At 46.3% G+C, this 26349-nt stretch overlaps 1 protein-coding gene across 1 annotated transcript in view; it reads right to left on the bottom strand.

Annotated features, from left to right (window-relative positions):
* Positions 1–12429, bottom strand: part of LOC105709379 (tubulin alpha-1C chain-like) — a 47882-nt gene extending 35453 nt beyond the window's left edge. The window contains 2 exon segments of the mRNA XM_021665927.2: positions 12200–12321; positions 12324–12429. Of these exon segments, the coding sequence (XP_021521602.2) occupies positions 12200–12321; positions 12324–12414 (213 nt within the window). The 5' untranslated portion in view covers positions 12415–12429.
* Between the last annotated feature and the right edge of the window lie 13920 nt (positions 12430–26349).

Raw genomic sequence — 26349 nt, 5'->3', positions numbered from 1 at the left:
GACAGAGTCTTGCTCTGTCACTCAGGCTGGAGTGCAGTGGCGCAATCTCGGTTCACTACAACCTCCACCTCCTGGGTTCAAGTGATTTTCCTGCCTCAGCCTCCTGAGTAGCTGGGATTAAAGGCATGTGCCACCACACCTGGCTAGTTTTTGTACTTTTAGTAGAGATGGGGTTTCACCATGTTGGCCAGGCTGGTCTTGAACTCCTGACCTCGTGATCCGCCTGCCTCAGCCTCCCAAAGTGCTGAATTACAGAAATAAACCAATGTGCCTGGCCGACTCTACAAATATTAATACATTATGTGATGTTACGGTGTATATATTTTGGTTTTCCTCCACTATTCCTGGCTTTCAGCTCCTGTAAGCCTTGTCATTTCCTAAGTAACTAGAACAATATCTTTTGTTAAAGGCCTTTTGTCCTGAGTCCTGAAGCAACTCAGGAAAAGCTTGAGTAATAAAAGTGGAAGACAGAAAACCTTTTGTTATTTTTACCAAACTCTTCAACCACACCTGTTTACATTAATGAGGTGAAAATCAGGATGGCCACAGGATGGGGTCTGGTTGCCAAGGGAACCAGCCACATTCCCAGAGGGCTGGAATTCCAGGGAGGGAAGAGGGGCTGATGGTTAAGTTGATCACCAAATGGCCAATGGTTTAATCAATCATTCCTATGTAATGAAGCCTCAATAAAAACCCAAAAAGGCAGGTTTCAGCGAGCTTCTGGAAGGCTGAACAAGTGGCGTTTCCCAGAAACTGGCGTACCCAGGGACGGCGTGGACGCTTGGTGCCCCTTCCTCTGTACCTCGCCCTATGCATATCTCTACCTGGTTGTTTATTTGCATCCTTGAAAATATCCTTCGTAGCCAGGTGCGGTGGCTCATGTTTGAGCCCAGGAGTTCAAAACCAGCCTGGGTAACACAGTGAGACCTTGTCTGTAAACACATTTTTTAAGTATAAAAATAGGAAAAAAAAAAATTTAAGTGAATATTCTTTGTAATAAACTAGTAAACACAATTAAGTGCTTCCTTGAGTTGTGTGAGCCATTCTAGCAAATTAATTGATCCCAGGGAGGAGGTTGTGGGAACCCTCATTTATAGCTGGTAAAAACCACGTGGGGCTTGCAATCAGCATCCTAAGCGGGGCTCAGTCTCATGGGACTCAACCCTCAACCTGTGGGATCTGAGGCTCTCCAGGTAGTGTGAGAATTGAATTAGAGAACACCTAGCTGGTATCCATAGCAGAAAAGAACTGATTGACTGATTTTTGGTGGGGAGAAATCCCCACACACGTTTTGGTGCCCAGAGGTCATAGAAGTATTCTGTGTTAATTGTTGAGTTACAGTACAGGAGAAACTAAATTAGTTTTTTCTGATACATTCTCATGTTAGCAGAATTGTGGGATACAATAGATGTGGCACTAGCTGCAAGGCTGGTTGCGTGGCGGAGAGCTCGGACACACCCCCTCCCCTCGCGGGGAGCTCGGACACACCCCCTCCCCTCACTGGGAGCTTGGACACACCTCCTTCCCTTGCCGGGAGTTCAGACACACACACCCCCTCCCCCGGGAGCCCATGGAAAAAAAGCGCCGCCAGCACCTACCTGATAGCATTTTGTCCCATCCAGGCCCCACTCCCTATCATTTTGTCCTATCTGGGCCCCACTCCCTGCCTACCATTTTGTCCTATCTGGGCCCCACTCCCTGCCTACCATTTTGTCCTATCTGGGCCCCACTCCCTGCCTACCATTTTGTCCTATCTGGGCCCCACTCCCTGCCATTTTGTTCCATCCGGGCCCCACTCCCTGCCATTTTGCCCTACTCACCTTGGGCACAGCCAATCAAACGCCTCCACTCCCTATAAAACCCCATGTCTGAGAGGAGTCCGCGCGACTTCTCTGGTGCCTCCTGTCGGACCGCAGAACCTCGTCCGGGAGCCTGAATAAATCCCTTCGCATCAGATCTTGTGCTGGCCTCAGTTTCTTCTCTTTAAACTCGGCGAGAACAGACCTTACACTAGCCATCAGTATTTCCTATATTGGTCACAATTTGATACCCAATAACTTAGTTTTACTAATTTTCTCATACAGTCCACTCATGCACTGCCAGCCAGAGTGGATTTTTTTTGAGATGGAATCTCGCTCTGTTGCCCAGGCTGGAGTGCAGTGGCACAATCTCGGCTCACTGCAACCTCTGCCTTCCAGATTCAAGCTATTCTCCTGCCTCAGTCTCTTGAGTAGCTGGGATTTACAGGTGTCTGCCACCATGCCCAACTAATTTTTGGATTTTTAGTAGAGACAGGTTTTCACCAAGTTGACCAGGCTGATCTCAAACTCCTGACCTCAAGTAATCCACCGGCTTTAGTCTCCCAAAGTGTTGGGATTACAGGCGTGAGCCACTGCACCTGGCTTCTTCCTTTCCCCTTCCCTCCCTTCCCTTTCCTTTTTCCTTTCCTTCCTTCCTCCCTCCCCCACTCCTCTCTCTTTTTTTTTTTTTTTTGGACAGGGTCTGTATCACTCAGCTGGAGTGCAGTGGCTCAGTCATAGCTCACTACACCCTTGAACTCCTACACTCAAGGAATACCCTCACTTCGGCCTCCCAAGTAGCTGGGACTGCAGGCACATGCCACCACACTTGGCTAATTTTTTTTTTTTTTTTTTTAAGACAGAGTCTCACTCTGTTGCCCAGGCTGGAGTGCAGTGGTGCAATCTCAGCTCACTGCAATCTCTGCCGCCCGGGTTCAAGCGATTCTTCTGCCTCAGCCTCCTGAATAGGTGGGATTATAGGCCCCTGCAACCATGCCTGTCTAAATTTTTTTATTTTTAGTAGAGTCGGGGTTTCACCATCTTGGCTAGGCTGGTCTTGGCCTTCCAAAGTGCTGGGATTATAGGCGTGAGCCACCGTGTCCGGCCCCCTCCTTTTTTTTTGAGACGGTGTTTCACTCTTGTTGCCCAGGCTGGAGTGCAATGGTGCCCTATTGGCTCACCACAACCTCCAACTCCCAGGTTCAAGTGAATCTCCTGCCTCAGCCTCCGAAGTAGCTGGGATTATAGGCATATGCCACCACAGCTGGCTAGATTTTTTTAATTTAAATATTTTTATCCTAGAAGATTTAGAATTGATATTTTGTATTTTTAGTGGAGACGGGGGTTTCTCCATGTTGGTCAGGCTGGTCTCGAACTCCCAACTTCAGGTGATCCACCCGCCTCAGCCTACCACAGTGCTGGGATTACAGGCATGAGCCACCCCCAGCTAATTTTTTTTTTTTTTTTTTTTTTTTTAAATAAAGACAGGATTTCACCATATTGGTCAGGCTGGTCTCGAACTCCCGACCTCAGGTGATCCACCCGCCTTGACCTCCAAAGTGCTTGGATTACAGGTGTGAGCCACCATGCCCGGCCCAGCTAATTTTTAAAACCTTTAATAGAGATGAGGGCTCACTATGTTGCCCAGGCTGGTCTCAAACTCCTGGGCTGAAGTGATCCTCCTGCCTCAGCCTCCCAAAGTGTTGGGATTACAGGTGTGAGCCACCACGCCCAGCCCACAGTAGATTTTTATCTTATTTTTCTAGATTTTCATCTCATTTTGTTAGTTGTCTGAGTATCTTCTTCAAGCACTGATATAGAAAGTTAACATTTTCTCTATGATCAGTATCATAGTAGAATCAGCAGGTCTCATTCATGAGGACTTAGTTCTTGAAGTACCAAAGGATGCCCTTATAAGACATTGACTATATAGTCACGCTTTGCATAATGATGTTTCAGTCAGTGGTGGACCTCGTTAATGATGGTGGTTTCATCAGATTATAATATCATATTTTTACTGTACTTTTTATATGTTTATGTTTAGATATACAAATACTTACGGTGTTATAATTGCTTACAGTATTCAGTATAGTTACTGAATACTGGATACTGTATATGCTATAAGGTTTTGAAGCCTAGGAGCAATAGACTATATCACATAGCCCAGGAGTATAGCAGACACTACCATCTAGGTTTGTGTATGTGCACTCTGATGTCTGCACAGTGATGAAATTGCCTAAGGATGCATTTCTCAGAAAGTATCAGTCATCAAATGACACATGACTTATGTGGAAGTCACTTGACATGGACCCCAAGGGCTACTTAATCAGTGAGGCTCCAGTAGGCTATACTATTGATAAAGCTACTTCATCTCTTTCAGGAAAACCATCATAAACTCATCTCTGAATACAAAATTCAGTTTTGTTAGAAAGTAACTATCAAGTTTTGCTGGGCCAGGACTATGCTTGATAGCATATTTCTATTACAAATGCTTCCTATCCCTCATACCATATTTTTCCAGGTGGGTGGGCCAACTGCAATCTGCTCTAAAATTCTGCTTTCTACCAGTTCTCTAAACATTTTCTGATTATGGGCTTTCACAAAGTGCGATACTGGGGAGGGAATGCAGGCTTCTGCTGGGGTATGTGTATAAATGTGTCTGCTAATAGGTTTAGATCTCATGTAGAAAGGGCCTGAAGTCTTCTAAATAGAAAAATCTTCAAGTGGATCAGAACTGACTGAGGAGTTTGGAAAATGGTGGCAGGGTTTTGTGATCTTACATCAAACCATGGCCCAGGCCACATTTAATATCTCTCTACTCCCAGATTAATTTCATTTCTGTCATCCTCTTCACCTTGGAAACTCCTCCCATTCAGCAAAATCAGAAGCATTCAGAACAAGTACACTGTGATTTCCGGCCCTGAAACCCCGTGTGCACTGACGGAAAGTCTAGTTTTAGTTTGTAGCCCTATGCCCGTGGGCCAGTGGAAGAAATGAAATGAGCTAAGCCTCAGGTTTTCCTCAGAGACCACCGATATAACAAATGACGACTCATTGAGGCCCAAGGGCTCCTCAACACAGGCCACTTTCTTGTAGAGAGTCAGACTGGTCTCCTTTTTTGTTGTTATTTTTTTGAGACAGAGTCTCGCTCTGTCACCCAGGCTAGAGTGCTGTGGCACAATCTCAACTCACTGCAACTTTCACCTCCCAGGTTCAAGCAATTTTCCTGCCTCGGTCTCCTGAGTGGCTGGGACTACCAGTGCGCACCACCACGCCCAGCTAATTTTTGTATTTTTAGTGGAGACCAGGTTTCACCATGTTGGCCAGGTTGGTCTCAAACTCCTGACCTCAGGTGATCCACCTGCCTCGGCTTTCCAGAGAAGGCCTTGGTAGAGAAGCCGATTGCCTGTGAATGCTACCTTGGTGCCAGAGTCTCTCATGAACAATAAATGGGGCCGTCACCTGCCACCTCGACACCTTCCCAGAAAGGGCCTTGCAGTGGCGCAGCGCGTCCAGCAGATGGCGCCGCAGCTGAATTTTCGCGAGCTGGCCTCCAAGTCTGTAGAAAAATCTGGAATAAACAGGAAGGGGATTTTTTTTTTCTAAAGCATTCGAATTTTCAATCTATACTGCCTTTTTGTCGTGTCAGGGGCCCTTTTTATTCGAATAAGTTGAAATGCATTTGAGATGTCTAAAAAACTTTTTGATGATGTAATCCCAAATTAAAAAAAACAATTTTGGGGGGAGGGCAGGGCGCGAAAATCCCGGTGCTTTGGGAGGCCGAGGTGGGCAGATCACGAGGTCAGCGGATCGAGACCAGCCTGGCCAACATAGTGAAACCCCGTCTCTACTAAAAATACAAAAATTAGCCAGGCCTGGTGGCCGGCGCCAGTCATCCCAGCTACTCCGGAGGCTGAGGCAGGAGAATCGCTGGGAGGGGGAGGTTGCTGTGAACGGAGGTCGCACCATTGCACTCCAGCTTGGGCAACAAAAGCAAAACTCGGTCTCAAAAAAAAAATTTTTTTTTTTAGGATTTCCACTCTTCCAAAAGACACAAGAGGGAGGTTTTCAAACAGTATTAATTGTCACAAGAGCACAGAAACTTCCCCAGACAGCCCTCGGTGAAGAAACGCCGCTTCTAAATAGCAGGGCGTGGAGGGGTCGCACTAGCAGGGCGGCAGCGGAAGTGGCCATCGTGGCGGGAGGGGGCGGCGGCCCCGGCCCCGAGACAGCGCCGCCTGCTGGTCAGAGGACAGAGAGCTTAGGGCTCGCCAGAGCTGCAGCGCTGCGCGGGTGAGAGCCCCGGCCCAGGCCCTGGCGCTGCACGTCACCGCCCTAACCAAGGAAGCAAAGTCATGGACACAACCGCAGCCGCCTTTCTGCTCTGCAGAGAAACCTGGATGCCCACTCTGGTTTGGAGAGCAGTATTTCAAAGGCCTTAACGGTTTTTAGCACTTGCCACAGCTAAACAGGGTGGGCTTGATTTTTAGGTTGTCCTTGTTATTTAAGACAGTCCTAAAGGAGAATGAAAATTAGGACCTGGTAGGGGACTGCTTTCATTTATTCTATCCTGCTTTAATGGGATTCACAACATATTAAAAGCAGTTATCGGAGGCACATTGGAAAAATGGGCTAGGGGTTGCGTTTCAAGGTGGAGGCGTTTATCATTTCTGACTGTATTCCAGGATCGTTGCAGTGCCATTTCTAGTCCCTCCTCCTCTCTCCACTTCCTTTTTCTCTGCACCCATTTGATAGGAGCCTCTGCCATCGTCTGCTTAGAGCGCGTCACCGCCATCCACTGGGAGAGCCTTGTGGTACCACCTTTCTCCACCTATGGCTGCAGCCCGCAGGAAGATGACGGGTTGCGCTTCTGCTCCGGAGCCAGCCCTGTTGCCGGGAACTGCAACCCGCAAGATGATGCCAGGGCGCAGCTTCCCTCTTTTTATGTTGCAGAGTTTATGCTGCCCTGCACTGAGCAGACGCTTTTTCCTACTCAGCCCTTGCACTTCCCTTGCCCAGTTGTTCCGGAATAACCTTCTGGACCCTCCCACTTGCAGAGGTTCAAGCATCATAATCATCCATCTCTGTTTTTATTCTAGTGATGAAGCCTCGTGGACTGACCAGTTCACTCAGTCTAGGAGTAACGCTGTTGATGAGGTCCCTGTCCTCAGACATGAAGATTCCCATCTCCCATCAGGGCACAGCTATAGGGCTCTGGGTCAAAACAGGGCCTTGTCATTTGTCTGGTAGCACCAGAAACACGGTAATTAGGAACCCATCCGGAATGGAAGGCTCCTTGAGGCCCCAGAGACAGAAGGTTGGGCCCCCAAGTCCTGAAAGGGTCCAGTTGGGCTGTAACCTTCACAGTCTGGATCCAGCCAGAAGAGCACCGAGAGCTCAGTGTTTGGAGGACAAAAAAGGGCAATGGATGGATATACAGTAACTCACTGAATCAGGGACCGGATCCAGGAAGGTGCCTGACATTTGTTTATCAGCAGAGAAACAGAAGTAAAGGAGGGGAACGTCCTCCTAAGTGTTACTGTGTTATAAAAGTGTCTTCAGGGAGAGGCGACATGAACGGGCAGCTGATAACGTTGATACTGTGCAGGCACACAACTCCCCACATTCCCGGGGCTGCTGAACCAAGTGTACCAAACTAATCGCAAGGACACAGCTTTTAGCCTCCCCTGCGGCAGTCCCTGGAGGGAGTACGCTCAGACAAAGCAAAGCGGGCTCCCGGCGGGGAGGGGTGGCCACTTTCTCTTTGTTCTCCTTTGGAAAATGGGCTCTCTCTCAAATGTCATAAACCAGCTGCTTTCACTTCTTGCAGGGGGTCAAAATAAATTAATCACCAATCATGTTTGGACAGCATAGTTTTGAAGCCCTGAGCTCTGAAATGCAGGGTCAAACTATTTTTAGAATTCTAACATGCTGGTAAGTTTGTATTCTGAGTTTCCCAGTAGAAATTTCAGAAATGTGCCTGTCTTTGTCAAAATAAAATAAAAAGAACATCTCCAGAAAAAAAGTGGCGGAGACAGATTGTTCTGCATTGTACTTAACCCCAAAACGGCAAATCATACACCTTACACTTAAGAATCTCATCTTCACAGAGGTATAATTTAGTGAGCAGATATCTTTGCTTGCTAAGAAACCCCTTCTGCAGTAAAAGGGAGAGCTCTCTGAGAAACCTCAACTTTATAAGTGATATTTTTTCGCATAAGAAGGATTTAACATAGCCCATTTAAAAAAATTCAGAATTGCCTATCCCTGATTTCAGTTGGGGATCAAGACAAAGGGTGCCGGGTTTCTGTATCAGGAATAGGCGTGCCACTCCCCAAGCATCTGCTGCCTGGGCTGAGTCTTAAACCGAAATCCACACGTGGCTTGACAGCTGAAGTGGCCTTTTATGTCCGGTTGGAATTTCATGTTGCGCAGGCTGCAATGAGTTCACATCCAAACAGAAAATGGGTTCTGTGGGTCAGAGAAAGCTTACTGTGCTGAGGACTAGGCGGACATTTTGTAAATACTATAGGTTTATTTCCTGGGAATTTATCACAAAAATAAGGTCGTTTTATTCCCTTCACACAGCATCCTCAGGCCCTTTCAGACAGTTTCTACTCTTTGGATTTCATCTGCCTGCTAACTATCCGCTCCTACTGTGCCCAGAACAAGGGACTATCTGCATGTTTCTGTGAGAGCAAGCGTTGGTGGCCTGGAGGGCAGCTCCTCCCACTGGCTCTGTTCCTAATTCTCTCAGGCTCTCAGGAGGAAGTGAGAGCTGCCCTCAGCCAGGAAACCAGCCCGGCATTAGCGGTTAGGGATAGATGATCTAATGGCTCAGGTTCTATAGGTGACGCTCAGACAAGCTTCTACAATAATTCTGAAGCTAGACACAGAACATAAGAGCAGGTGTCCAATAATTATAGATGCCTCTGAAAATAACAGAAGGCCAGTGCAGTGGTGCATGCCTGTAATCTTAGCACTTTGGGAGGCTGAGATGGGAGGATCAATTGAGGCCAGAAGTTCAAGACCAGCTTAGTCAATATAGCAAGACTCCATCTATCTATCTATCTATCTATCTATCTATCTATATTTAAAGTAACATAAATTACAAAAAAAAAGCCATGGCACGTATGTTCACAATACTATGCTGTGTTCTCTCCAGTGTTAAGGAACTTCAGTGTAACTTTGAGGGCAAGAGCCCTGTTTCACACTTCCTTTATATTTCACACAGTGCCCAGCAAGGTATGACATACGCAGTGGTTACTCAGGGAATATTTGCTTAAAAAAGAAATTAGTGCTGGCTCATGCCTGTAATCCCAACACTTTGGGAGGTTGAGGCAGGAGGATTGCTTGAGCTCAGGAGTTTGAGACCAGTCTGGGCAACACAAGATCCTATGTCTACAAAAAAATTTTTTTTAATTAGCCAGGAGTGGTGGTGTATGCCTATAGTTAGTTCCAGCTCCCTGGGAGGCTGGGACAGGAGGATCACTTGAGCCCAGGAGTTTAAGGCTGCAGTGAGCCATAATTGCACCATTGCACTCCAGCCTGGACAACAGAGTGAGACCCTGACTCTAAAAAAATAACAGTTAAAAACTATGGACTAATGGAACAACAAACAGCTGTGCTTTGAGATTAAGCCTGTTTTTATCGTCACTTCTGAGGAAACTGGAGAGTGATACTCTACAGCCAGAAAATGGAAGTGGGGATGTTGCAACCTTTCTAAATACTAATGACAGCAGCTGACCTTCCTCTATACCAGAAACTATACTAAGTTCCTTTGATACATTATCCCATTTCCACCTGACCACACCCCACGGACTAAGTATTACTATTAGCACTACCCTGATTTTCCAGATGACAAAACATTACAGGAGTCACACCGCTACTAAGTATCCACATCAGGACTTGAGCCCAGCTGTCAGTCAGTTTCTAGTGCTTTCTTGCATAATCCTGCACCAGAGCATCTCATGATGACCTCCATAGCTCCATTTATTAACCACACTGCTTTGAGCCTTGCAACCTAATATATGAAGGGAGAGGGATAGTCCTTCAGTGCAAATGAGCTCAAATAAAATGTAAAATGAAATACATGATTTGAGAAGGAGAGAGAAAAAGGCCAGCACAGGCACAATTCATAACAGAACATTTCGCGATATGCCTGGGTGTGATGTCTTCTGCTGCGAGTTGACTAGTTTAATCCTCACAGCACCCTGCGGAGTATGTTACTATTATCTCATATATAAGGAATAAATGTCTGGAGAATAGCTGGGCTCAAGGAAAAGGTAAATGCTCAAATACTCAGAGGCAGAGAGGGAACGAATCTACTGATAACACTGTGCCTGCCCCAGGCCTCTTGCTGGGGCTCACAGTGCTGGCCTGGGCACGTCTCACCTTTCCTTCCTCTCCTATGTTGTTAGTAGCACTCCAGCCAGCCAGAAAGCTTGTGCCTGTCTCTACCTGCCCCATAAATACAAATATGGTTAAATGTTGACTTGTATGCCATTAAGCCGTTTCAAAAGCACAGATGAGATAGAGAGAAAACAGTACAAGTCATGATGCACAGAATGCTATGTAAGAGTGAAACAGAATGAATTACATTTAAACATACTGCCAGGTAGAGATCTCCACAAGGCATAGGCTGTTTAAAAAAAAAAAAAAGGCGGGGTACAGTGTCTCACACCTGTAATCCTAGCACTTTGGGAGGCTGAGGTGGGCAGATCATGAGGTCAGGTGTTTGAGGCCAGCCTGGCCAACATGGTGAAACCCCATCTCTACTAAAAATACAAAAATTAAAATTAGTTGGGCGTGGTGTCACACGCCTGTAGTCCCAGCTACTCGGGAGGCTGAGGCAGGAGAATTGCTTGAACCCAGGAGGCAGAGATTGGAGTGAGCCGAGACTGCACCATTGCACTCCAGCTTGGGCAACAGAGCAAGACTCCATCTAAAAAATAAAAATAAATAAATAAAAAGCAAGTTGAGAATAAAAAGCACAGCATGGCACCATTTACCTTTTAAAAAGTCACACAAAACAATATGATGCGCGCGCGCGCGCACGCGCACACACACACACACACACACACACACACACACACACACCATGCAAACAGGTAAGAAATAGCAATTTGGTTACACCCCAAATTGCTAACAGGGGTTTCTCTGGGGAAAGGACTGGGTTTGGGGTGAAGTGAAGTGAGCAGTATTGGTAGACTTCCCTTTGTCTTTTTACAAGATAATTTATTCGAATAATGGAGAAAGAAAAAAGGAACGAAAGAACGAATGAACAAGCAAAAAAGAAATAAGAGATGCTGTTAGAAAATAAGGGTTTGCAACACGCAGTAAAGTAGGGAAAGTGATACAAATACACCAGGCTAAAGTCCACCGCCTCCTTCATGTCCGGGAATGACCAACAGATTAGAGGAGGGTCCTCGTGTTGACATTATTCACACTTTAATGATTTTTAAAATTTAATGTCTCCTATGTCTACCAGAAATATATTGCTGAGAAGTTCGATAGACTTGGAAGCAGACCACCTGGGTTCAAGGCCCAACTACCTTTCTCTGTAACCATGGGCTAGTTTCTCAAGGCCTCAGTTTCCTTATCTGCAGAGTAGAGAGGATAGTAACATACTTCACAGGGTGCCCTGAGGATTAAATGAGATAAGGCATAGGGAAGACCATCCAACCCTGAGGGACAGAGACTTGTAATTTGCAGATTGTGTTAGCACCAGCTGCCTACTCTCTTCCCATTCTCTTCCTCCCACTTCACAGAATTGTTTTTTCTCACACCTTTAAGATGTCTGAGTATCCCACACTGAAGCATAGTAAAATTAATAAACCATTAGTCTTTAGTACAATATTTGCTGATAATACAGAATATTTGCTGTTATTTGAGACTTGATTCTGCAGATGCATGCTTTTTAAGCTTCAATAGCCTGTATTCATACATTTATTTTAAGGGATATGCTCATTTGATTCCATTTATAAAATATGCCTCTTCTCTATGCAACCCACTTTATTTATTTATTTATTTTTATTCTTCCCAGCAAATATATTCTATCATATGCAACCTACTTTTGATTCAAAAACTAAAATATCCAAATCAGAGAGACCATTTAAAGTATAAGACAAAAATATAATTAAAGTGTTTTGCATCATAAAATATGTTCATTTGTGGTCCTAATAAAATTTCAGGCTGTTTTGAAATTTCAAGATTCCAATAATAAGCCTTATAATAAAAAGGACTGCATAAATAAGAAGAGAAACACTAATGCCACCAATATAATTAAACACAAAACAAGAAATGGGAGCAAATTTATAAATATCAGTTGCATGCACACAGTACCATGTCCAAGCCATGCATGATGAAACTATTACATTACATTACTATTACAGCCTTACCTTTGAATCACAGCCAGGTTCTCCTCTGCTTTTACTGGATATGCATGTGTTAAAAGGCACAGGGACCTGAAGAGTCCTGGTGAAGTAAATAAGAATCCAGTTAGAGACGTTGTGCAGTTTGAGTTCAGAAAGGATCCATTTGAAGGATCTAATTCCAAGCACACAAAGCACACATCCCTCCGGAGCTCCTCCACCCCATTGAACCAGGCTGTCATTTTAGAGCTGGGCGCCCATTGTTCACTTTCTTCTACTCTAATTAGATTTGACAGATTGCTCTTTCTGGCTAGACTGGCTGTTGCCAAGAACAGAGAGAAGAGATGAGGCTGACCTTGTCATTATGCCCTTGGGATCAGGTCCCCGCCCCCTCCTCCATCCTAGTCCACAGATCACTGAAATTGCTCCTCAGCAGCTTCAGATCTGTTCCTCTTCTCCAGCCTCTTTCCTACTTGCCTCCTGGCAATCTTAGCATCTCTAAGTGTTCTTACTCTCAATACTGTGGGCTTCAAAGCCTAGGTAGGCTGTAGAAGTAGAATAAGTGGTGCTGCCATATTTTTCATAACAATACTCTGGCCCTATTTTTTTCCCTCTTTTCTTTTTGAGACAGTCTTGCTCTGTTGCCCAGACTGGAGTGCAATGGCACGATCTCAGATCATTGCAACCTCTGCATCCCAAGTTCAAGGGATTCTCCTGCCTCAGCCTCCCAAGTAGCTGGGATTACAGGCATGTGCCACCACACCAGGCTAATTTTTGTAATTTTTTAGTACAGACAGGGTTTCACCATATTGACCAGGCTGGTCTCCAACTCCTGACCTCAGGCCTCAGGAGGCCTGCCTTGGCCTCCCAAAGTGCTGGGATTACAGGTGTCAGCCACTGTGCCCGGCCGGCCCTGGTGTTTTTCTTCAGGCCTATTGAGAAAAACAGACCAGCTTTTCCAAAGGGAAATGTAACTGCGGTTCCACCCAGGAGCCAGGAAATATTGATCGCTTAATGAAGTAGACCTCAGGAAGGAGCCATGGAACTGAAGCAAACCCCGTGGCCTGCTGCCCTGTTTCCCATCTGTGAAATGTTGTCAATAACTCTTGAACCTTCAGCATCTCAAACACACATTATATTGGTATTAGGTAAGAACCAGACAATAAAATGATAGAATGGGAAGTGATCTTAGAGATCATCTAGTCTAATAGGGACTATAGGCATGTGCCACCATGTCCAGCTAATTTTTTATATTTTTAGTAGAGATGGGGTTTCACCGTGTTAGCCAGGATGGTCCCAATCTCCTGACCTCGTGATCCGCCCACCTCAGCCTCCCAAAGTGCTGGGATTACTTGGCCAGGACTATATTTTTATTTTTATTTTGGTTATTTATTTTTTTTTTTGAGACGGAGTTTCACTCTGTCACCCAGGCTGGAGTGCAGTGGTATAATCTCAGCTCACTGCAACCTCCACCTCCCAGGTTCAAGCAATTCTCCTGCCTCAGCCTCCCCAGTAGCTGGGACTTCAGGTGTGCACTACCACGCCTGGCTAATTTTTGTATTTTTAGTAGAGATGGGGTTTCACCATGTTGTCCAAGTTGGTCTTGAACTCCTGACCTAAGGTCTGCCCGCCTCAGCCTTCCAAAGTGCTGGGATTACAGGCGTGAGCCACCACGCCCAGCCAAAGGACTATATTTTTAGAAATGCTTCCCTGAATTTATTGAGTTTACTGGGAACTCAGTGGTTTTGCACTAGAACCTGAGTCACCAAATGCCACACAACTGTTATAGAGGTACAGGATGGACCTCAACAGGCTGAAGGCTTGGGCCCTGCTGTCACATAGGAGTGGCCCTGTCCCTGACCCAGCTCTGGCCACGCCCATGGCCTCAAGAGCTGTGAGCAGGAGGGACCATTAGGAAATTCTCCTTGGAAAAAACTTGGTGTTTACTGGATTGTAATATAAATCCATTCATGTACGGTTCATTCAACTACTCAAAAGCATTTATGAAAAGCTCAGTATTTGCTAAGGCCCTGTAGGCTGATAAGGCTACTCCAAAGAGTAAGACACAGCCTCAAGGAGCCAGCGGTGTCAACACTTAACATGCAGGGGAGCACTGTGGGGCCATGGTGGGAGGAGGGAATACTGGTTGAGGTTCAAGGAATCAGAAAAATATCATAGAGGGGCCAGGTGTGGTGGCTCATGCCTGTAATCCCAGCACTTTAGGAGGCTGAGGCAAGCAGATCACGAGGTCAGGAGTTCAAGACCAGCCTGGCCAACATGGTGAAACCCCGTCTCTACTAAAAATACAAAAATTAGCCAGGTGTGGCAGCGGGCACCTGTAGTCCCAGCAACTTGAAAGGCTGAGGCAGGAGAATTGCTTGAACCTGAGAGGCGGAGGCTGCAGTGAGCCAAGGTCACGCCACTCTTGATCTTGTGATCCACCAGCCTGGGCGACAGAGTCAGACTGTCTCAGGAAAAAAAAAAAAGAAAAAGAAAAAGAAAAATGTCATAGAGTAAGTGATTCTTGAGTTGAGCTTTGGGAAATAAGGGATATTTTCCGGGGATGGGAGGAGGGATGCAAGTACATGGTGTTCAGATGGAGAGTGAGCCTGGTGTTTTGCCAGAAAAAAGGAAGTATGGGAGGCACCAAAGATGAGATTGGGAATTTATGTAGAGATCAATGGAAGCTGACATTTTGGGCTGGATGATTCAAAAAAACAAAGAAAGAAAAGAGATCAGTGGAAACACTGTGTGACAGACAAGGGGAGAAAGCTGGATTTTCTCTTGGTAGCTCATGGGAACTACAGAAGAGTTCCAAGCAGGGAAGTAACATGATCCAAACTGCATTTTAGAAAGACGGTCTGTAGGGAGGGAGGGTGGGAGGGAGAGAAAGAAAACAAGGGAAGGGTTCACATTAAAAAAAAAAAATCAGTTTGGTGCTTCAAATTAAAAAAAAAAAAAAGGAAACAAGGGAAGGGAAGGGAAGGGGAGGGGAGGGGAGGGGAGAGGTGAGGCTCTGGCCAAGCACGGTGGCTCATGCCTGTGATCCCAGCGCTTTGGGGAGCTGAGGTGGGAGGACTGCTTGAGCCCAGGAGTTTGAGATCAGCCTGGGCAACACAATAAAACTCCATCTCTACAAAAATTGTTTTTTAATAAGCTGGGCATGGCACGCCTGTAGTCCCAGCTACTTTGAGGCTGAGGTGAGAAGACAACTTGAGCCCAGGAGGTTGAGGCTACAGTGAACCATGAGCACACCACTGCATTCCAGCTTGGGTGACAGAGTGAGACCCCTCCTTTAAAAAAGTAAAAAGAAAGAAAGATGTCAGGCGGGGTGGCTCACACCTGTAATCCCAGCACTTTGGGAGGCTGAGGTGGGCAGATACCTGAGGTCAGATGTTCAAGACCAGCCTGACCAACATGGTGAAACCCCATCTCTACTAAAAACAAAAAATTAGCCAGGTGTGGTGGCATGCACCTGTAATCCCAGTGACTCGGGAGGCTGAGGCAGGAGAATTGCTTGAACATGGGAGGAGGAAGTTGCCAAGATCACTCCCAGTCTATCTTTTTTTTGAGACAGATCTCACTCTGTTGCCCAGGCTGGAGTGTGATGGTGCAATTATAGCTCACTGTAGCCTTGGCCTCCCGAGCTCAGGAGATCCTCCCATCTCAGCCTCCTGAGTAGCTGGGACTACAAGTACCTGTCACCACAACAAGCTGTTTTTTTTTTTTTTGAGACGGAGTTTCGCTCTTGTTGCTCAGGCTGGAGTGCAATGGCGCCATCTCGGCTCACCACAACCTCCACCTCCTGGATTCAAGCCAATCTCCTGCCTCAGCCTCCCGAGTAGCTGGGATTACAGGCATGTGCCACCATGCCCAGCTAATTTTTGTATTTTTAGTAGAGACAGGGTTTCACCATGTTGGTCAGGCTAGTCTCGAACTCCTGCCTCGTGATCCACCTGCCTCAGCTTCTCAAAGTGCTGGGATTACAGATGAGAGCCACCGAGCCCAGCCTTTTTTTTTTTTTTTTTTTTAAATTTTTTGTAGAGAAAGGGTCTTGCTGTGTTACCCAGGCTGGTCTTCCTTTCTTCTCTTCTTTAACTGCATTTTTATATGATATGTGATGTGGTTTCTTATGTAATATCCTCACTCTAGTCCTACTGAAGTGCAGTGGACATTGTTTCTTATCACCCAGTTTCTCTTCCTGACAATAGGCTTGATTTTTTTTCTGGGAATTCTCTGGTTTCGGTCTTTGTGATCTGGTTAGGGCTTCCTCACCCTCCAGCCCCAGGGTGAGGGACAAGACTTAGGCCTAAATCAGCCAGTCTGTCCTAACTAATTGGTTTGAGGTAAGCATGTGCTCTAAGCCCTCCCAATCAGATTAAATCTAGGGACTTTCTCCAGAGTTACTGGAAAAGGAGTCTCTCTTTCTCTCTCTCTCTCTCTGTCTCTCTCTCTGTCTCTCTCTCTGTCTCTCTCTCTGTCTCTCTCTCTCTCTTCCTGCTGAACATGGAGTTAATTGGCAACAGGGCTGCTGTAGCCATTTTGACACTGAAGGGATAAGCCTGTTTGAGAATAAAGCCAATACGTGGAGGAAAACCCAGAAAAGTGGAGAGAAACAGTCCCAGGGATGGGGGCAGAGCTCCTCTAATCAGCAACTCTCCCTGCTAGTTTGGACACTGTATGTAGAGAAAGGGTCTTGGTGAGGGTAATGGTGAGTGTGAATTCATTTATATCTGTGATGTTTCTTTCTCTATTATATATATATATATAAAGAGATATATATGTGTGTGTGTATATGTGTGTGTGTGTGTATATATATATATATATATATATTTTTTTTTTTTTTTTTTTTTTTGAGACAGAGTCTCACTGTGTTGCCCAGGCTGGAGTGCAATGGCTCTTGGTTCACTGCAACCTCCGCCTCCTGGGTTCAAGTGATTCTCCTGCCTCAGCCTCCCAAGTCGCTGGGACTACAGACACCTGCCCCAAGCCCAGCTTTTTGTATTTTTAGTAGAGGTGGGGTTTCACCAGGTTGGCCAGGCTGGTCTCAAACTCCTGACCTCAGTTGATCCACCCACGTTGGTCTCCCAAAGTGCTGGGATTACAGGCGTGAGCCACTGTGCCTGGCCTGTTTTTTGTTTTTGAGACAGGGTCTCACTCTGTTGCCCAGGCTGGAGTGGAGTGGCACAGTCACAGCTCATTGCAGCCTTCACCTCCTGGGTTTAAGTGATCCTCCTGCTTCAACCTCCTGAGTAGCTGGGGCTACGGGCGTGCACCATCATGCCTGGCTATTTTGTGTTTTTTTTGTAGACACAAGGTCTTACTATTTTGTCCAGGATGGTCTCAAACTCTTGAGTTCAAGCGATCCTCCTGCCTTGACCTCCCAAAGTGCTAGAATTACAAGTGTGAGCCACTAGGCCCAGGGGTGGAGGTTAAGCTTTGCTCCCCCTCCCATTTTCAGATGTTTGGCAGCTAAAGACAGATAACAGGGTATAGGAACAATGGATTGCTAGTACTCAAGGAGAAGGATCAAAATGTCTGCATTTCCCACATAAGAGAAAGTTAGGGAGGGAGCTCAAGACTCTTTTTAAAGAATTTCTGTCTCTCTTCCCATCTTGTTCAAAGCTTTCAGTAAGCATTATTCTGTTATATAAAACTCAACCACGTCCATCCAAGCAGTCTCACAAGTTAGGAATTTGACCAGCTGTCCATGGGGAAGTGGGCTAAAAAAATGCCAAGCATTCTCTTTCTCTCTCTGTCTCTCTCTCTCTCTCTCACACACACAGTCAGATTTCAGTACTTAGCAGTATACCACATACATGCTATTTACTCACATAGCTTGTTCCTTATTTTCAGTTATTTTTGTCCTCTGTAAAGTGAGAAGGATTAAGGCAAACTTCCTAGTTCTTTTACTTTTGTTGAGGTGGAGTTTCACTCTTGTTGCCCAGGCTGGAGTGCAATGGCGCAATCTCAGCTCACTGCAACCTCCACCTCCCGGGTTCAGCTTCCTGAGTAGCTGGGATTACAGGTGCCTGCCACCACGTCCAGCTAATTTTTTGCATTTTTAGTAGAGACGGCATTTCACCATGTTGGCCAGGCTGGTGTTGAACTCCTGACCTCAGTTGATCCACCCGCCTCTGCCTCCCAAAGTGCTGGGATTACAGGCATGAACCACTGCGCCTGGCCTTTTTTTCTGAAGAAGTTTTGCTCTTATTGCCCAGGCTGGAGTACAATGGTGCAGTCTCGGCTCACCGCAACCTCCGCCTCTCAGGTTCAAGCAATTCTCCTGCCTCAGCCTTCCGAGTAGCTGGGATTACAGACACCTGCCACCATGCCCAGCTAATTTTTGTATTTTAGGAGAGATAGGGTTTTGCCATGTTGGCCAGGCTGGTGTCGAACTCCTGACCTCAGGTTTTCCACCTGCCTCTGCCTCCCAAAGTGCTAGGATTGCAGACGTGAGCCACCACGCCCGGCTCAAACTTCCTAGTTCTTACTCTGATTCACAGCGAGTTCAAGTCAGGCTCAGGACCACTGCTATCAGCAAGTGCTCTATCCAGAACATCATTATAAACTCCTCCCAGCTGAAGCAATGACTGACCACAGACAGAGGGACTTGATCAAAAACCACAAGTGTGGCTCTAGGCAAAATGCATTGGTAAATGGATTTGTCAGATCTGGAAGGGAGCCTAAAGAGCAACTGAGCCCTGAAACTTCTTCTTCTTCTTCTTTTTTTTGAGACAGTCTCGCTCTGTTGCCAGGTGCCAGCCTGGAGTGCAGTGGCGCGATCTCGGCTCACTGCAACCTCTGCCTCCCAGGTTCAAGCATTCTCCTGCCTCAGCCTCCCGAGTAGCTGGGACTACAGGCGCACGCCACCATGCCCAGTGTGGTTAGTAGGGACTAGGTTTCACCATGTTGGCCAGGATGGTCTCGATCTCTTGACCCCGTGGTCCACCTGCCTCAGCCTCCCAAAGTGCTGGGATTACAGGCGTGAGCCACCGCACCCGGCCAGCCCTGAAACTTCTAACCTTCAGTAAGCAACAAATTCACTTTAGGAGCTTTAAAAATGTCTCTAGGGTGGGGACCCAGGGCTGTATATTTTTCAGAAATCATCACAGGCGATTCTGCTGTGCATTAAAGACAGAACCACTGTTCCAATCCTGTTCTCCTTATTTTACAGATGGTAACCTGTGGCCCAGAGAGGCTGCTGGCTTGCCCAAAATCACATACCTAGTTAAAAGCAGAATCAAGACTGGAACTCACCCAGGTGCAGACTGGAACTCCCAGCAATTTGGAAGGCCAAGGCAGGAGGGTTAACTGAGCCCAGGAGTTCAAGACCAGCCTGGGCCTAGCAAGACCCCCATCTCCACAAAAAAATAAATAAGCCAGGCATGGTGGCACGTGCCTGTGGTCCCAGCTACTTGGGAGTCTGAGGGCAGAGAATTGCCTGAGCCCAGGAGGTAGAGGCTGCAGTGAGCCATGATGGTGCCACTGCACCCCAATCTGGGTGAGTTGCGACAGAGTGTGACAGAGAATCTGACAGAGTGTGTGTGTGTGTGTGAAAGAGAGAACGAGACTGGGGTTCAAGTGATTCTTCTGCCTCAGCCTCCTGAGTAGCTGAGACTACAGGCATGTGCCACCACGCCCGGCTAATTTTTGTATTTTTAGTAGAGACAGGGTTTCACCACATTGGCCAGGCTGGTCTCGAACTCCTGACCTCAGGTTATCCGCCTGCCTTAGCCTCCCAAAGTACTGGAAAAAGTGCTGGGTTACAGGCGTGAGCCACCATGCCTGGTCATCATCTACAATTTTAATAAGAAAGATAGATTCTCGCTGGGCACGGTGGCTCACGCCTGTAATCCCAGCACTTTGGGAGGCCGAGGGGGTGGATCACGAGGTCAAGAGATTGAGACCGTCCTGGTCAACATGGTGAAACCCCGTCTCTACTAAAAATACAAAAAATTAGCTGGGTATGGTGGCGCACGCCTGTAATCCCAGCTACTCAAGAGGCTGAGGCAGGAGAATCGCCTGAACCCAGGAGGCGGAGGTTGCGGTGAGCCGAGATCGTGCCATTGCACTCCAGTCTGGGTAACAAGAGCGAAACTCCGTCTCAAAAAAAAAAAAAAAAAAAAAAGATTCTCTGTATCCTGCCAAACACGTCTTATAACATCTGTTATTATATTGCTTTATTGATCGAGGGCCTTTCATGACTATCTTGTTACTAATGCACCAAGCCTAAACTCTGCCTTGCTTTAAAGGCCTTCCTAGTTGGTCCAGCCCTTCCCATCAGCTCCACCCAGCTGTGGTCAGGCTGGCTGCTCTATTCTCCAGGACAAAGTCTTGCTCACTCCTGCTTCTAACGCTTTTGCCACCACCTCATCTGTAGCAGTGCATTCCCTATGCACATCTCAGGGGCCATTTAAGGTTCAACTTCAAGGTTATTTCTCATGAAAGGCTGCTTGCCTGGTCCACGCCTTCCTGTGCCCTCTGAACTTCTGAAGCATTCAATTTAGCACTTAATTATATATGCTCATCTTACATAATGTACTGCTGCTTTCATGTGTGTTAGTCACAACTAGATTATCAATTTGTTGAGGGCAGGAACCATAATTTAGACTTCTTTAAGATCATATGTTCTGGAATCAGACTATGCTCAGATCCCGGCTTTCCTACTTGCTAGCTATGTGGCACTGGGCAGATGGCTTGACTTCTCTATGTCTTAGTTCCTAATTTTCCCCTCCTTCCCTCCCTTCCTCCCTCCCTCCCTTCCTTCTTTCCTTCCTTTTCTTTCTTCTCTCTTTCTCTCTTTCCTTTTTTTTGAGACAAAGTCTTGCTCTGTTGCCCAGGATGGAGTGCAATGGAGTGACCTCAGCTCACCGAAACCTCCACCTCCTGGGTTCAAGTGATTCTCCCACCTCAGCCTCCCGAGTAGCTGAGATTACAGGCACTCGCCACATGCCTGGCTAATTTTTGTATTTTTAGTGGAGATGGGGTTTCACCGTGCTGGCCAGGCTGGTCTCGAACTCCGGATCTCAGGTGATCCACTTGCCTTGGCCTCCCAAAGTGCTGGGATTACAGGCATGAGCCACTGTACCCGGCCAGCTAGTATTATCTCTCACATAGCTTACATGTCTGCAAACACTGAGTGGATGCTTAACAATTAATTTTTGCTGATTTAATAGGTTGCGTATAAGTCTCTTTTAGATGCCTAAGAGATCAGAAACTCTTAGGTTGAGGAAAAACAGGTGTATTTGTACAGATATAATAATAATAGTAATTTTTTTAGTTTTTTTTAAAAGACTAGTCAAGTGCAGCAGTGAGAAGGGGGAAAGAGTACGAGGAGCTGGATCTGTAAGTGACTGTGAACAATCAATTGAGATAACTCACTACCTTCGGACCAGCCAACAATTATTATTTTTAAATGTTTATTAGGACAATTTTATTTCTCAATTTTTTTTTTTGAGATGGAGTTTCACTCTTGTTGCCCAGGCTGGAGTGCAATGGTGTGATCTCAGCTCACCACAACTTCCGCCTCCCAGGTTCAAGCGATTCTTCTGCCTCAGCCTCCTGAGTAGCAGGATTACAGGCGTGCACCACCATGCCTGGCTAATTTTTTGTATTTTTAGTAGAGACGGGATTTCTCCATGTTGGTCAGTCTGGTCTCGAACTCCCCACCTCAGGTGACCCGCCCACCTCAGCCTCCCAAAGTGTTGGGATTACAGGCGTGAGCCACCACACCTGGCTTACTTCCCAATTTTTGAGGCGCATCTAACCACTGCCCCCATGTCTTCACCTGCCCCCTGGAGCCCAGGTGAGGAATCAAGAGGATTGTCTCTCTCACTTCATAAAGACACCAGGCATGAGCATTAGAAAGCAAAATATGAGGCGTGAGGACCGCTTGAGGCCAGAAGTTTGAGGTCAGCCTGGGCAACATAGTGAAACCCACTCTCTACAAAAAATAAAAATAAAAAAATTAACCAAGTATGGTGGTGCATGCCTGCCATCCTAGCTACTCTGGAGGCTGAGACTGGAGGATCACTTGAGCCTAGGAGTCTGAGGTTACAGCGAGCTTTGATTGCATCACTGCACTCCAGCCTGAGTGACAGAGTGAGACCCTATCTCAAAAAAAACAAAAATCCTCTTTTGTGTAGCTTTCTGTTTTTGAATGCATGTACCTCAAAGAAACAATAAGTTACTGAACTGGCCTGTTGGTAGTTGAGGCAACAAGATGTCTAGCAGAGTGCAAGACAGAAATAAAGGAGAGAAGAAGGTAAAGACCTAGTAGACACACACTGTTATTATATTTTATATTCTACCAATTACCATGCTTGCCCCTCCATCTACTCTACAAACTAAATGGCATCAACCAGCTTATCTGGAAGAGCTAAAGCTTTGAGTCCCTGGACTGCATCCTGGCAAAATCCTTATTGCTCAAGTTTCTATGGAGAAAACAAATTGTTGTCAGGGAGGAATATGAGACTGCAGAGCTGACACTACCTATGGCCATGGGACATGTGTGGGATTTACACCAACAGCAAAGATTGTAGAGGCCGGGCTGTGATTCTAGCACTTTGGGAGGCTGAGGCAGGCAAATCACCTGAGATCAGGAGTTCAAGACCAGCCTGGCCAACATGGTGAAACCCCGTGTCTACTAAGATACAAAAATTAGCCGGGCATGATGGCAGGTGCCTGTAATCCCAGCTACTCGGGAGGCTGAGACAGGAAAATCACTTGAACCCGGGAGATAGTGGTTGCATGAGCCGAGATCGCACCACTGCACTCCAGCCTGGGCGGCTGAAAGAGACTCTGTCTCAAAAAAAAAAAGACTATAGTATGTTAATTGTTCTGAAAAGAAATTCTATGGGACTATTTCTCCTCTGTTACATTTAAATATTTTCCAAATGATTAAAAAATAATACCTTCTTGGAAAATGGAATTGTATTGTCTTAGGATGTGGAGATAAAAGACTTGGAGGCTAGGAGGCATTTGCACAAATCGCAATCCCACCTGCTTTATGGGCCCTTTGTCCAACAGCTCTAAAAGTGAAGGAGAAGGGCCACAGTTATCAGGCCAAGTGGGATTCAAGGTCTTGGAGGCCTGGGGTGTCATGAGAAGAATGAGCACACCTGGCTTCCAGCGTGGTTCTGCCAACACCTGGCTCTATGTCTTTGACCTGGTCATTCCACTTTCTGGTCTAAGGCTCCTCATCAGTAGGATGACCAGTGAGGGACAGGGATGCCATCACTCAAGCTCTTTCCACCCTGGCATTTCATGACTCTGTTGAGTCTAACAAAATCTATGCATTATTCTGGGCTGTAGGTTACTATTTCCCTCAAAAATCAATCTTTCTCCCTCTTTTCCTTCTCTCCCACCAGTATGCACACCCTGTCCCTCTCTTCCTCTGAATTTCTGATCAGAATCTAAAAAATATTCCCAAGCCTAAATATATTAGTTACAGTGATGTGCTCTTTACATTTTTTTAACCTGGAGGTCTCTGGCAGGCATTTGCTGAAAGCTTAAATTTAAATCTGTAGTTTCAAAAAAACAAGGAGGATGATGACACTGAAAGTATGGCCATGTGGAGTGATTTCAAGGCAGTTTCCCTGAACAAACTGAACAGTACTTCTGCACAAAGCTGATGAATATACTGCCTATTTCCCTTCAAATGGTTCCTTACAATCAGGATCACTCTAAAGTCTCCATAATTGTTCTAAACCACTCTGGGTCTTTCCATGCGGTCCTCTGCTATAATTTCTTAGCAAGCAGTCAGCATAAAAAAGGACTGGGTCAGCTCTCTGTGTGTCAGTGCTTGGCAGCACAGCTCTCCTGGGATCTGTCTCCTGGCACTTACCCAGCCCAGCTATCAACAATAAAAGCTTCTCTTTGTGCTTCCAGTAAGTCATAAATAAATCTCTTCAAGCCCACCTGCTTTCCGAGAAGAGCTTTTTAACCATGTCTTTTACTTTGGGTCAAAAAAGGCAGACAGGGCTGCTGCTTTAGGAGTATAGTTTTAAAACGTCCACTAAGCAATTGCTCCCTTTCGTTGCTTCCCACTCCCAACATTTAGATGTGTAATGTGAGTTACAGTCCCTTTGTTGCCAGGTTCTGAGACTGGACTGCTTTCCTGCTTTATGCTAATTGCCTCTTGAAGCTGCCCAGCCCTAAGTAATCCTCTTGTATAGAAAGTGTTAGCTGAGGAAGGAAGGGTTGATTCTTTGAGCAGCAGGGAGAGCGTACCCTCCCCGGAATAGCACTGCTCAAGGGGTAGGGGCAGTGATCTGCCTGGCCATGGCTTCAGGAACTCTTTATCCCCAAAAGGCGAGAGGGCCAGGATGTTGGCCCCTGGGGGAGTACCAGGCACAAGACCAGCACTAAAAGAACAAGGCTAGTTGCAGTGGCTCATGTCTGTAATCTCAGCACTTTGGGAGGCTGAGGTAGGCAGATGGCTTGCGCCCAGGAGTTCGAGACTAGCCTGGGCAATATGGCAAAACCCTGTCTCTACTAAAAATACAAAAATTAGGCCGGATGTGGTGGCTCACACATGTAATCCCAGCACTTTGGGAGGCTGAGGCAGGCAAATCATGAGGTCAGGAGTTTGAGACCAGCCTGACAACATGGTGAAACCCATCTCTACTGAAAAAAAAAAACACAAAAATTAGCCGGAGGTGGTGGCACATGCCTGTAATCCCAGCTATTCGGGAGGCTGAGGCAGGAGAATTGCTTGAACCTGCAAGGTGGAGGTTGCAGTGAGCTGAGATCGTGCCACTGCACTCCAGCCTGGGTGACAGAGCGAGACTCCATCTCAAAAAAAAAAAAAAAAAAGAAGAAAGAAAGAAAATAGTTAACCTTGATTGTAGTTCGAACAGGTTAGATTTCTTAAACACCTCTCATCAAAAATCTCTGAAAAATCAGGCCTCCTATGACTGTTCTGAGGTAAACATTAATCCTATTTTCCACCAAGCTGTAGAATGAGGTCAAGCACATTTATTTTCTACTGCAGTCAATGTTGGAATTAAAGAAATCGGCTGAATCCATTCTCAAAATTACATAAATGAGTCACTTCAGCTGATTCATCATTGAGTTTATATGAGCAGTATGTTTCCTGGGGCATTAAAAACTGAAGTACGAATTTTTGCCTCTTACATCCCACAGGCCATGAAAGAGGCCCAGAAGGACCAAATATGAGTATTCCCAAAGAGATTCTCCCATCTGAACTCTGGTCCCTATAAAAGGAAATAGATTCTCGTGTTTGTCCATATGTCCCCTCTCTTGTAATGCCAAACTCTGCAAGAGAACTTGGTGCATATTGCCACAATTCAGATGAGTTTTCTACATTTTTAAAAAATTATAAGCCAGGCAGGGTGGCTCACGCCTATGATCTCAGCACTTTGGGAGGCTGAGTCTAGAGGAGTGCTTGAGCACAGGAGGCCAAGGCTGCAGTGAGCAATGACTGTACCACTGCACTCGTGCTGAGCAACAGTGACCCTGTCTCTCTTTCTCTTTCTCTCTCTCTCTCTATATATACAGGAATAAGAATATAAATAATGTAAAATTTTAAAATCATAATTATAGGACCAGTGCCCATGAACTTCCCACCCGGTCAAGAACTGGAGCGTCAGGAACCACATCATGATGACGGGCTCTTGGTGATGCTCCCCTGCTTCCTACCAGAAGCAGCCCTTTCCTCCTATACAGAGGAATCGTGCTTTTCTCTATGGTTTTGCTACATATTGTAAGGTTTGTTCTTGCCGAGTTTAAAATGAAGAAACTGAGGCCAGCACAAGAAGAGCCAATGCGAAGAGTTTATTCAGGCTCCCGGGTGAGGTTCTACGGTCCGACAGGAGGGGCCGGAGAAGTCAGAAGGACTCCGCTCAGGCACGGGGTTTTATAGGGAGTGAAGAAGCTTGATTGGTTGTGGGAGAGCAGGGTGTGGACAAAGCAGGACTACTATTGGGTAGGGTTACAAGCCTTTGTTTGAAGGCCAGGCTGTGCGAGAAGGGGAGAAGGGAACATGCCTGAGCACGTCCGAGCTTGCCCGAGCATGTCCAAGCTTTCGGAAAAAAAGTCGGGGGGTGTGCGTCGTGCTCCCGGCGAGGCAACCGGCCTTACACATATGTGTGCATGCTTGGACAAAAATGTTTAGTTTTGCTTGCCATCTGTATTAGTTTGCTATGGCTGCT

The sequence above is a fragment of the Aotus nancymaae genome, unplaced genomic scaffold, assembly GCF_030222135.1.
Source record: "Aotus nancymaae isolate 86718 unplaced genomic scaffold, 86718_ANA_hifiasm-v0.15.2.pri h1tg000016l, whole genome shotgun sequence".
In the NCBI taxonomy this organism is placed as follows: domain Eukaryota; kingdom Metazoa; phylum Chordata; class Mammalia; order Primates; family Aotidae; genus Aotus; species Aotus nancymaae.
Note: the sequence above shows the minus strand (reverse complement) of the source record. Positions and strands in the feature narration are given on the sequence as shown.